The sequence below is a fragment of the Molothrus aeneus genome, chromosome 2 (assembly GCF_037042795.1).
Source record: "Molothrus aeneus isolate 106 chromosome 2, BPBGC_Maene_1.0, whole genome shotgun sequence".
Classification (NCBI taxonomy): domain Eukaryota; kingdom Metazoa; phylum Chordata; class Aves; order Passeriformes; family Icteridae; genus Molothrus; species Molothrus aeneus.
Window position 1 is genome coordinate 26,038,298 of NC_089647.1, and position 12,719 is coordinate 26,051,016.

The 12,719-nt window shown below is 41.8% G+C and overlaps 1 protein-coding gene across 1 annotated transcript in view; it reads right to left on the reverse strand.

Annotated features, from left to right (window-relative positions):
- Nucleotides 1-12,719, reverse strand: part of POLQ (DNA polymerase theta) — a 52,980-nt gene continuing 40,261 nt past the window's right edge. Inside the window, exons 23-30 of the mRNA XM_066569513.1 lie at nt 12,286-12,421; nt 9,723-9,838; nt 8,960-9,144; nt 8,504-8,615; nt 6,816-6,940; nt 5,195-5,348; nt 3,307-3,422; nt 1-478 (exon numbers count right to left, since the gene is read on the reverse strand). Coding sequence (XP_066425610.1) covers nt 365-478; nt 3,307-3,422; nt 5,195-5,348; nt 6,816-6,940; nt 8,504-8,615; nt 8,960-9,144; nt 9,723-9,838; nt 12,286-12,421 — 1,058 coding nt within the window. The 3' untranslated portion in view covers nt 1-364. The remainder of the gene's footprint in view (nt 479-3,306; nt 3,423-5,194; nt 5,349-6,815; nt 6,941-8,503; nt 8,616-8,959; nt 9,145-9,722; nt 9,839-12,285; nt 12,422-12,719) is intronic.

Sequence of the window (12,719 nt, forward strand, 5' to 3'; positions counted from 1 at the left end):
TTATGTTTGCACCTTGTTTTAATAAGGTAATCCAGCTCATTTAATATGTAATAAATTCATTAGGCTTTGGGGGTTTATACAAAATCAAGCACCCTTGACAGAATTTATTTAAATATCCTTCTTTTAACAATTAATAATTTCACAATTTAAACACGTTTCAGTGCTCTGACTGAGCTCTGGATGGTTTGGCATGGTGAGCTCATGCCAGCTTCCACCCCACATTTCAGAAGGCAGCTCAGTGCCCTGCCAGCAGGAACACAGCCCAGGGGATCACACCGCCTGCAGGTGATCCCAGGCCTGCACCCTGCCCAGCCCAAGGTGCCTGCAGCCTCCCCTGGCTGCATGGCAAAGTCACACAGCACTGTCACAGCTCCAGGTCCTGCAGGTCTCCCCAGCTGGGGCCAATTTTCACTTTAACATTCAGTTTCACTGAGAGTTTGATGGCGTTTTCCATCTCATGTTTCACGATGTGAGCAACCTAGAAGAAAACATCAGGCATCAGACACAGACACAGCCTCAGTGCTCTGGGTTTCTGTCAACTGCTGGGGCAGACAAGCAGCTGGAATCCTATCCTGCATTTATTTGCACTGACTTACCACCAGTGGGAACGCAACCAAATCCTGATTAGTGCTTATGAATGGAGAAACTGTATAAAGCCAGTGAGATTTTATGCAGCACAGAGCTGTGACTGCTTCTGCAGTGTTTGGGATTACTCAAAAAAGGGGCCAAGATTAACTTTCTGTTAAACACCTGAGAGTCCTGAAGAGTCTCATCTTTCACTCAGCTGCACAACTCTAAAGTGTTTCATGGAGTCTGTTCTGAAAACTTCAAGCTACTGAAAGCAAGACACAAAACAAATTTGCCAGAAGCAAAAGAACGGTGGCTCCTCCGTGTTGTGCCAGCTGGAAAAGCACTCTGTGAAACACAAATTATAAACCTCTGGGAAAGCAGGTCACATTCCATGTGGGTGCTACAAATACTGCCCAGGTTCCCCCTCACTATTTAGTTTAGGCAACTCCTGCCCTCTAGAAAACAGATTAGGTAACTGTTCTCTGCTCTCCAAAAGTATTCCTAAGAAAACACTCATTTCAACACACAGTTAGGAGACCAGAAATTATTTCTTTCTGCAGCACTTTGGATTACAAGAGACTGGATTTTTTTTCTCCTGACTGTAAAAACCTACCCTGGACAAAGGTACCCCCTTTCCTGCCCCTATGGCGAATCCAGCCAGTCCTGGATTGCTTATTTGAATGAATCTCTCAATCCACAGCCATCCCATGAACCTTTCCACAGCAGAGTGAAAAGAGGCTTTGAAGTTATGGTGATTCCTCAGCTCAGCTAAAAGCCACCCTTGGCAGCAGAGGAACTATTCAAGCTGCCTGACCCTTCCATGTGTTTTCATAATTTGCTGACAGGTAGCCACCATAGAAATTCCTCCACAGTTTTTGCTGGGGAATGGAGGAGGGGATTTGAGGAGATCAGAGCACAAGACTTTACAACAGCATGAAGAACTAGGGGAAGATCTGTCTTCCAAACCCTTATGCCCCTACATACTGCATTTCAAAATAATCTTGATAACCTAGAAAAGTGCTTTGAAATAAGCTGTAATTCAGCACAGACAAGTACAGAGTGGAAAGAAGCAGGGTAGAGAATTAGGACAGAAATAATCTACTGCTCAAAAATAGGATGAAAAATAACTGCCTGGGCAGGAAAAAAAATGGGGTTATCAGAGATTAAAAACTGAACAGGGCCTAAGCAAGGCACACTGCCATGAGAAAACAAGGAAATGAAATTCTGGAACATAGAAAATGTTGCTTGCATGACACACAAATCAATTTTTCACTCTATTCAAACCACTCCAGCTTTGATCAAGTTTGGGGACCAGCAGATCAAAAGAAACATGAACCATACAGAAGGAGATTCTCTGAGAATGGTCACAAGTCCAGCACATGGCACCAGCAAAGAATATCTTATTTGGGCTGCTGCACCCAGAACCAGGGACAGCAGCTGTGCTGCAGGGCAGGGAGGAAAACCTGCTGGTTTAAGCAACTGCCCAGAAAAATCTATGGAGAAATACATCTGAAGGGAGTTAGAAAAGCTGGTAATAATTGCTCTTGAGGTTGAGGTAGTTAATGCAATAAATAAAATACAATAAATAATAAGCAAATCATTCACTTGTCTCCAGTTCTCCTGGGAACACCATGATAAACTGGAGTCAGTATCTAAAGATGTTAAAGCCTATACTCAGGGGATTTCAGTCTTCTACAGGAAGAATATTAGGAGCCTTTCAGTCCCAAAAACAGCCTGCCTAGACTGAAGCAGCAGATGTCTGAACAAAGCTAGCAAAATGAGAAAAAGCTCAAGCTGAGATTCAAGACAAAAATAGCAAACCTTTTGTTTTTATTTACATGGACGTATTGGTATTATTATTAAATATACTCACTTAAATTCTTCACATATTTATTAGCACATATTTATTAATATATACATGCATGCTCAGGCCAGTCAGCACTGCTGAAAGCTCTGTCAGACAAGGAGTTACTGCTTGCCATCAGGAGATGACCTTTTGTCATCAGCAATGTGCCTGCACAGAAGGGGAAGAAAGGAACCCCAAGGTATGGAAGCACAGCCTGGGAGCCTCCTGTGTTCATGCTCAGGACTTGGGAAAGTCTGAGCTGCCAACATCCAGCTCCAACACCTGCCCCTGAGAGGCTCCCCTGTGCCCAGGCCCTGGAGTGCCCTCAGGGAGGAGCATACACAGACATTTTAAGGGCACTTAAAAACCAGAGAGCACATCCCTTGTACCTACCCCACTGCCAAGCAGCACCACAGTGCTCCTACCAGGAAGAGAAGCAGGTAGGGAATGAGGAAATGAGCACTAAAAGGATAGAATCCTCCTTTCCCTGCACAAACCACAGCTGTTATAATGCATGTTCTGAGTTAGGCACCAGAGCATTAACAGGAAGGCAAAAATACCTCCAGATGAGGAAACACTTCCCCCTATACCTGTCAACAATACTAAGCCACTTCACTCATCAAGCCTCACAGAGAAGTTGCATGAGCTGCTGTTACAAGCAACAAAGCACAAACTGAAAATGAACTTCAGCCATGGGGATGGCTTGAATCCAAAAATCAAGGGATCAAGCATGCAAACATGCTTTTTTCATCCAGCTGAACTTTGTTTTCACAGCCCTTTCAGCACCCATGGAGGGGGGATCCAAGGAAGACAATGTGGGCTCCTAGAAGGAAGGCTTGTTTGAAATACAGCAACACAGCAGAGCTGAAAGAGGAGCTGCAGGGCTGTACCTGGATGACATCGTCCTCTGCAACTTCATAGAGGAGCTCATCGTGCAGCTGGAGGATAAAGAAGCCTCCTCTGATGGGATGTAACATCCCTGTGTTCCTCCTCCTCAGCAGCCTTCCTACACAGGTGAAGAGCAGAGTTTGTTAGGCACCATCACACAAAACTGTGTTTCTTGTATCAAAAACCTTTGCACATTCCTAATGCTGAGAAAAAGAACGTGAGGACCTTGAAAATGAAAAAGCCCATGCCTACAGACAGAACCACAAATCATGGCTACTCTATCAATATTTGTACAGCTATTGAGGGAAAATATGTTAATGAAAAGTATTTTAGATATATACATTTCAGCATTACATTATAAAGACATGAATCAGAACAGAAGCAAGAGACAGTTGTGTCTCCTGAACCATCTGTTCTGAAAGTAAATTTTAAACAAAATCGTGCAAAGTTTAATCAGAAGCTGGTTTACAACATTCTCTCTGGCAATGAATTGGGATTCTGCTTTTCTTCCACAACCATTTTAATGGCTAGTTTAAGAAAGCAGTCAGCCTCCTGCAAAATGCAGTTTCTGAAACTGTAGCTCCTGAGTAGAACTGAGGAAGGAAGAAAAGAGCAGTTACTGAATAAACAAGTAAGCAGCTGACAAAACCAAGACCCTGGTGGGCCTTCCCTGACAAAAAAAAAAAGAAACAAACCCTTCCGTGGTAAAAGCTGTTGGTGTTTTAAAATAAACAAACACCACCTCACACACAGAGACTCAAAAGTTATTTATTTCTCAGGTTAGCTATTAGGAGGACTTCAGTTCACAAGAGGATTTCAAGCCATCATCAGCTGCTCACACAAGCCTCACACTGAAGCAGCAATGTCGAAGCAGCCACATGATGCAGGATGCTCCTCTGATGGCACAGGCATCTCTAATTTGCTGAAAAATAATTCCTTCCATTTCTTGAAACACTCAGTATCAGAGCAGGGGAAAATTGTCACAAATGCATCCACTCACCTCCCTACAATTACACTGGCCAAAGGTCAGGAGCTTCTGCTGCTCCTAGGAGGGGTGGGAAGCTCTGCCAAGCTCGTGCCTTCTACTCCTAGCTGACCTCTGAACCTGGTCTCTCCAAAATAAACTCCCTGACACATTTTTAGATGTTTGGCCATTAATTATTTAGTTTCCAAATCAGACTCTTCATATTAAGACAGCTTCATGTTTCAACTGAAGCATAAGAACTATCAAAGAAATACAGCTTTCCATCTCTTAAGAAGCCTTTATAAAATACACCTGATGAACAAAACATCATCTACAATAAGCTAAAAAAAGTCTCTGTGGCATTCCTATGGGAATGAGCACCCCAGCACATGTTTGCTATCTGTAGAAAAAAACTGATGCTGAAAAAACTTATGATGATAAGTGCTTCACATAATACTATTGTGAAGTCTCTGTACATCAAATTCCAGCCAACAAATTCCAAACTTATTTCTAACCAAAAAATGTATTTTTGGAACCAGAAGTGAGCCCACTCATTTTTTTTCACTGCTTCTGAAGCCAGAGTGTCTGCTCAGCTCCTCCTTCCTCCTTCTGAACAATTCTGTGGTGGCATCACAGACCACATCACACATGAACTCTCACTGCCAGCCTTCGCAAGACCTGTTCTGAGGTAACTGGAGTCTCTGTTCTGGTCACATTTGTTTCAGTTTGTTGAGCAGACATTCTTCCTCTTTCCTGATGACTTTTTTGCCCATTGAACAAAGCCTTACCACTGTCAGGAAATAAAACTTCTCCCACATCTAGGCCCAAAAGCACTCATTTTTTTTCAGTTTGGTTTTTGGTTTTTTTAATTAATATTAGTGACACTGAAAATCTTGCTCCAGTGTGCAAAGTAGAGGCAACCATACCAGTTTTATCCCTCTGGAAGGAGCTCTCCAGATGTCCATGGGACTTGAACACAGAGGAGAAGGTTTCCAGACGTCTCTGAATATTCACAGTGGCTGTTTTGACAATATCTGCAGCAGATCCCTGGACAGCTGTATTCACAGCCTGGCGCTCTGCCTGAACACAGATAGTTGTTCTCAAAACTCACCCCCAAAAAATCAAATCCAACATGTCACATCTAGTTAATTAAAAATAATAAATATATGGCCAAATATACACAGAGTAAAAATTCCAAATAAAGAGTTTGTTCTATCTGCCTGAGAGAAAGAAACATTAGAGATTAGCGTCAGACACAAAATTTCTACAGGCACCTGAAAAAATTCCACAAATTTAAAATTAATGAATATCAAGAGTCACACCTGTAAGAGTCACAACCCACAAGAAGGTGAAGCCTATACCCATGGTAACAGTTTCAAGGGGAGAGGAAAAATCTCAGTTAATGCAAGCACCACAAGACACTTCTGCCTATCTGCAAAGCCATAGGGGATGGACAACCAAAGGCAAGAAACTGGACTTCATGGCCTAACAATCTGGTCTGCCACCCTAAATCCTGACTGCCAGAGCATTACAGCTGTGCAAAAACACAGCAGACCACCATTTTTTTTTCAACACAAGCAACTTCTCTACTAATCCCCTCCTCAGACAAGAAAACTGTATTCAAAGTTTCTTCTTTCTTTGTTTAGAGCTGAAACATGTGCAAAGAATAACGAGGATGCTGAAATGAAAGTGAAGATAATTCATTAACTGGTCTTTAATATTATTTTAATGACTAAATCAAATTTGGACAGAAGATGCATCTAGAAAGCTTCCTGCTGAAATATTTTTCAGATCACATTGTCCCTTATTTTCAAAAGTTTTTTGAAAGCCTCCTTGTTTCCCTGTCTCTTTGGAATACAAACTCCCCCACTTCCTCCCTCTTCTACTCTAGTCTTTAATTTCACAGCTTCCTACTGAGAAGTATAATGCTTTCTCCCCAGAGAAACACCTTCCTAGGGAGTCAATTTACTCTTCATGAAGTAAATCTATGGCAGAAATGTCCAAAATTACCTGGAAAAAAAATTATGCTAGTGCAAAGGTGTATACTAAGTAAATATTTATCTAAGAAGTTAGAGCAATTTTCCTTTCAGGGAAAATAAAAAAAGGAACAAAAACCAAAAAATACAGGTCTTAAATGCCCTTTCTTGTTCAAGTGGTGACAGCATGTAACATGCAAAGACTGCTGAGTAGGAGCAACTCAGCCTGAGGAGTTAAAGTGTAGCCCTGTGTGGAGGCTTTTTAAAATCATGTCCATCGATTTCAATAAATTACTCACTGCAGCTCCGGCGTGGGAGTTCTGAAGTGAGGTGAGCACAGTGATGACAGCTGCACACCCAGCCACACAAGGCTGACGTCAAACAGGCCATGACAAAAGCTCTGTTATTCACAGAGTGACTGAGGGAACAATGAACTAAGCAAGAAGTGGAAGGTCATGACTAAGATGGCTCACAAACCTTGTTAAACTGCAGACATGGCTACACAAAGAAATCTGGCATTTTAAAAATAAAACTAAAAGAGAGTTTAAAAAAGGCACAGCACTCAACATACATGAGCTTTGCTGTAGGGGTTTGGGTCTTTGATAGCTGGCAGGTAGCGGCGTCTCCCCAGGATGGTCTGCACAAACCCATCTCTCCTGCAGTTCCGCACTGTCTCCCTCAGGAACTTCTGAACCCCTGTGAAAGGAGAGAGGAAGTTTTCTGCCATACAGCTGATGCTCTGTTCTGACCTCTCACTGAAAGCAGTCTGGGGCAGCCAAGCAGCACAGAGGAAATCCTTTCAGTTTCCCAGACCCCATCAATGGACAAAAGCACACCATCGCTCATTCAGCTCTGCTGCAAAACCTGTTCAGACTTTTGAGGTGGAAGAGAGCACACAGTGTCAGGATATCTGGCTGTGCACAAGGAGGTAGGAAGTCCATCCTGCCCAGTGCCCAGGCACAGAGGGTCACACATTATTATTGATAATGGAGAGGTCAGAACCTGGACCAGCACTGGAAACACAAGTAGTAGGGAGGGAGTAAATTGAAAGCAGAAGCCAGAGCCCTTGATGCCTCAGGCTGCCTGACTTCAGGCTGTGTCCCTTCAGATTCCAGGATGAAAGAAAATCACCCACCTGCACTTTGCAAGGGAAGGAGCAAATCCACCAAGAGTGTTAAAAAGAAACTTAGGTCAAAGAAAGGTGAGACAGGGAAGAGTGAACTTGCACTGCAAGTTCAGGTAACAACTGTACTGAAGTGGGAAAAGTTAACTTCAGACAGTTTCTTTCCATGTTTACATATAATATAAAACATAAAGGAGATATTCAAAATCAGGAGTGACAGCCTAAGTGAATTCACTAGGTATGTCATTTAGCAGTCAGCCTGGCAACACCTAGCAAGTGAAAACCCACGAGAAGTGAAGTTACAAAATAAGGTACGCTGCAGTCTGTATGCACACATATGCACCAAGAGAGGGGAAGCAGGAAGTCTTTCCTAATGGTCATGAAGGACAGACAATTCAGAAACTAATGGAGTCTAAACAGAATCTTAACAGAAAAATGTTTTTCTGCATCTGTCTCTAAAGAAACAAACCCTAAATCTTCAGAACATCATTTTCCAGCTCATTTTCAAGTCCTGTGATTAGAGCTAGCTGCCTCTTGTCCCATTTACCCTCCATTCTTTTTCTGATTGCAGCTCTATTGTCTCTACATCTTTCCTAAAAATTAACATGCTTCTTTGAAGCATAACCATGTCTTTTTACAAAACAGGGGAGAGCTACACTGAGCAGCTGGATAAAAATTAAAAGGTAATATGCAAAACAGTTTAAACTCCATGAAAGCAGAAGACAAAAGCAGAAGAAATAAATGGTTATATTTAAAAATTATAAGAAGCATGGTTCTAAAGTTGTCACAGCATATCATTTGAAGCTGCGTGTTTTAATAAGGAAAAGCATGTTTCCCACTCAGAAACTGAAGAGCTTTAAAATTATTCCTCAGGGCTTATTAATTAATTAAAATTACAAAAAAAATTATTGTAATAAGTAAAGAACAAAGTCCTAAAGGTAAATAAAACCAGAGAGAGTAAAACATTACAGAGTATCAAACTGCTACATTCATGACTGGACATTTTCAAAATGAAAAGCATTTTCAAGAGATATGAGTAGTATGTTGAGACAAATTTAGGATTTGAAGAGACATGGAGAGAAGGGATTAAAAACAACAACCACCACCACCCAGCTCCTAAACAGCCATATCCAAACCTGTGTATCTTGATTTGAAGGATTCAATGTAATTGGCAGCTTCATTTTCATCAATCCCCATCTGCTCTCCTAAAGATTTTGCTCCTATTCCATAGATGATTCCATAGCAGATCTGCCAGAGGAAAGGGTGAAGAATCGCAACCGTTTGGTCAGCCACGCAGAGAAAGCAGAGCCAAAACAAAATGTGATCCACTGGAAGGCAAGTGTATGGAAACCATGGCAAGTATTCAAGAAGAGAGACCCCCTCTGAGTCCAAGCCATTCATGCTGCTTTTCTCCACCCTCATCCCCCAAAAAACCCCGACATCTCCACTTGCAATGTACTGAGAGTGGGAGGACAGACAAAGCAACTACTGAACAATCATGGCCAAACTCAAACAGAAAAACATCTGCAATGTGTTGAACACTGAACCTTCCTGCCCAGAAAGCTGCTATTGAATTTTTTTCCTAAAGTTACCTGCTTAGCTTGTTGCCTGGTCCTGTCTCCCACAGCTTCGGGATCGATCATTTTCCATTCTGCTGCGATGCTCTTGAAGACGTCGGTACCGCCATTCAAGGCTTGAATGAGGCGGCAGTCACAAGACAAGTGAGCCAGGATCCTCAGCTCCAGCTGAGAGTAATCAGCAGCCAAGATTAAGCCACCTGAAGTCAAGAAGTTATCAGAAAACATTATTTCATAAATTACTCCAATATTCCATCCAACTTGCCAGCAAGAAGGACTGAACCTGTCCTTTATCTTCTGCTCTGGGAGTTTTTCACAGCAATTTCTACCAAGACAAATTCTTGCCTGTTTCCCCAATGCTCGGGCCTGCATGCTTTACATCTAGTCACATTTAGAATTCATCAAAACTATATAAACAAGTATCTGTCCAGGTGTCTAAGACAGAGCAGGCAATGTGAGAACTGACATTTGGATAGAAAGAACACTAGGTAGAGTGCACTTTGTGTATTAAGAGCTGCCTTAGCTACCTCTTTAAAAAAACAGGTATTCTTTAAGAAGAAATGAAAGTGTGAACATGTGAATGGTATAATTTGAATACTTTGCCCAACTGAAACTCTCTCTTTTATAGTCATGTGAATAATTTTGAAGGCATGCTAACTACTGCACTAGTTTTCCAAGTAGGCTGCTCAGACACACATATATCCTTAAGCCTTCATTATATCCAAGATTTTTTGCTAACCATATACTTAACAATTGCAGAGCAGGACTTGGGCATTACCTGGGAAAGGAACAAAAGCATGCCTCATGCTAACAGAAAATGGTATTCCTCTTTCTTCAGATCTGTTTGCAGCTTGAACCTTTAGCCCATTAGGCAAAATGGAACGCTTTCTGCATCTGTGGAGAAAAAAATTACTGCCCTTCACCAATTTCTAAGATACTAAGAGATGCATAATCATTTTTACCACAACAGATCAGTGAAAACAAGTGAGACACCAGCCTCTATTCAATTTTTCTGGACAATCCATACCCAAATTTGACCATGGAGGAACTGGACAGAGACCACATAAACATCTGAAAGGGATTTATTGATCCCAAAAAAGATTTAGGGATAAATCTTCCTAGTACATTCAGGATTCAGTTCAGAAATTGGATAATTCTGCTCTAAAACAGGTGAGATGAATGGCCCCAGATCTGTGATGAGCTTATTCCAGAAAGGCAATGGAGTCACAGAAATCCTAAAAATTCAACACTTCACCTTGAGTGCCCAGTCTCTCAACATCATTCTCCTCTACAGAATGCATACACCAGCCCAGAGGCAGAAAAATCCCCCCCCAACATCACCTTCATCACTGCACACACACACACATTCATAAGTAAGCCTGTAAAATCAGAGCAGAAGTTGCAGAAGAGGTGCTCATAACACACTGCACGTTTCCTCCCTAAAGACTGAGGGAAATAGTGCCCCAAAGCTGCTCAATTTTCTTTTCTGAGGCTAAAAGTTTACAGTGTCATCCAAATGCTCTGCATCCTCTCAGGGCTTGCTTAGGTCTCTTGTCCACTAAGCCATTTGCAGCTGCAGATGGAATTGTATCCATGAGCACATCCACTGAACAGTGCACAGCTCTGACACCATTCACATCACAGTCTCCCATCAGCACCAGTCTAGCAGACAGTCCAATGGGCTCTTCACTGGAAGGCAAAAAGCCTTTTTAAATCCTTGATGTCTGGATCAGGGATCTGAGGAAATACTTCATCAAAATGAAAAGCTATCTCTGAGATCAAGACTAGTTTCAGCAGAGCACAGAAAAAAACACCATGCTCTCTCTCCCTTGTGCACTTCCTTTTCTTCTTAAATATTGGCTTTTCAGGCATGGTAGGGATCAAAGAGATGAATGCACAAAAATCACAGAAATAAATTTTCAAAAGAAATAAAGGTGAGGAACAATTGCATGTCTGGCTACTGCTGACAATCACACTGTTCAGCATAGGTTCTCAGTTTAGTTAAATGTGTAAGGGCTTTATACCATGACCTAATTTAGCTACACTCATTTGATCAGAAGCTTCTTACAACAGGAGGAAAGAGTAGCAATAGTGGTTAGTAAGATAATAGACAGTTTGGACCAAAGTCTGGAAGGCTAATCAGACTTGGCTGGATTGCAATTTCTTTTGTGCCAGGAGTCATTTCTGTGCCTGTAGGATTGCCCATCTTCCTAACACTGTGGCTGCTTAACTAAGGCATGTAGGAAAATGTAGTAAAAGACAGTCTGAGAGACCTATCAGAGTCTGGCAGGCACTTCAGTTCTTTGATGGGCTCTTCTTTACAGGGAAGACTCTCAAGAAACCAGCACAGCTCCCCAGCCATCCTGAAAAGCTGCTGCAAGCCTGAGCACTGCCACAGCTTCATCTTAGAATGACATTCCTGCCTCCATGGCTATGCCTGGTTCTTCTGAGATGGATATGAACAAGACCCTTCTACTCCTGGGTTCTTTTGTCATTACTTTCCCAAGGCGGTTAAATGCATGGTGGTAGGAGGCACCAGATAGAAGAAGCAAAAACCTTCTCAAATTTCTCACATCTTGCTGTGGGGAAAAAAGCTCAGAAAAGTCACTCAGGTGACACAACTGGGACAAGAAACTGAATGGAAAGAGAAACTGAAAGGGCAGAAAAGCATCACCAAGTAGGAAGCCTCAAAGCTCACAAGGTAGATGCTAAAAGATTGGTGTTTCACTAGACCTCCACACAACTGTTAAGGCATTGGCATGTAATGCTGTCAAAGTAGAACTGTAGAATCATAGAAAACAGGGTATTTGGTTAAGAGAAATCAAATTTAGAAATCTTCCTCTGCTATCTGGTAGTTACTGCAGGTCACTATCACAAATGAAATTATTAACAAAGAATGAAAAATATGTTCACCCCTGTTCCTTTAAAAAGGAACAGCATAAAACAAATGAATTTTCTTCTGCTTCTTCCACAATATTCAATGCTCTTTCAGAGTAGTTCTTAGCAAGTCAAACCAGATCCTAACTTCAGTTTGGTTATTTTCAGACTCAGGCTTTCCATCCAACAGCTGGGAACATAATGCTAATCCCACTTAAGGGTTTCATAAAGAACATCAGAAAGAAAGCAAATAGCTACATGAAACCACATGCTATTAGTATCATTATGTCTTTCATGTATCACTGATTTTTAGGTATTTATTCTCCTGTAAGAGAAACACTGAAGAACAAGTCACACTGAAGAACAAGTCACACTGACACGACAGCAGCCACAGGTGAAGGCAGAAAAAAGAAATTTGACAACCCGACTACATTTAGACAGAAGATTTGTCAAGATCCTCCTACCTGCCCCCCAGTGCAGCACGAGAATTAACATTTCCATGGGCTTGGGAGGGGGGGCTTTCTTCAACCACAGTTGGCATTTCAATCTCAAAATCTCTTGGCACATTCTGTATATTTGGCTCTGCGAAGCTTACTCGACCTGAAAGGAAGATAGGGCACAACTAAGGAAGGGTCCAACAGGAGTCTCTAACTCAATACAGCTGCACACACTGCATCTCCAAAATACAATGGCCAGGAGAGTGAGAGGACACAACCACTGAAAAAAAATTTTAAAAAGGAAAAGTAATTTGTGTTTAATGGGCTTGTGATGGTTCCCCATTTCTGTATCACTAATAACCTGCTCTGGAGTCAGAGATTTACATGGTAATATGTGCAAGAAATGAATAATACAGCTCAGTGAACACAAAAGCTATTTTAAATACATCTGGGTTTTTAAG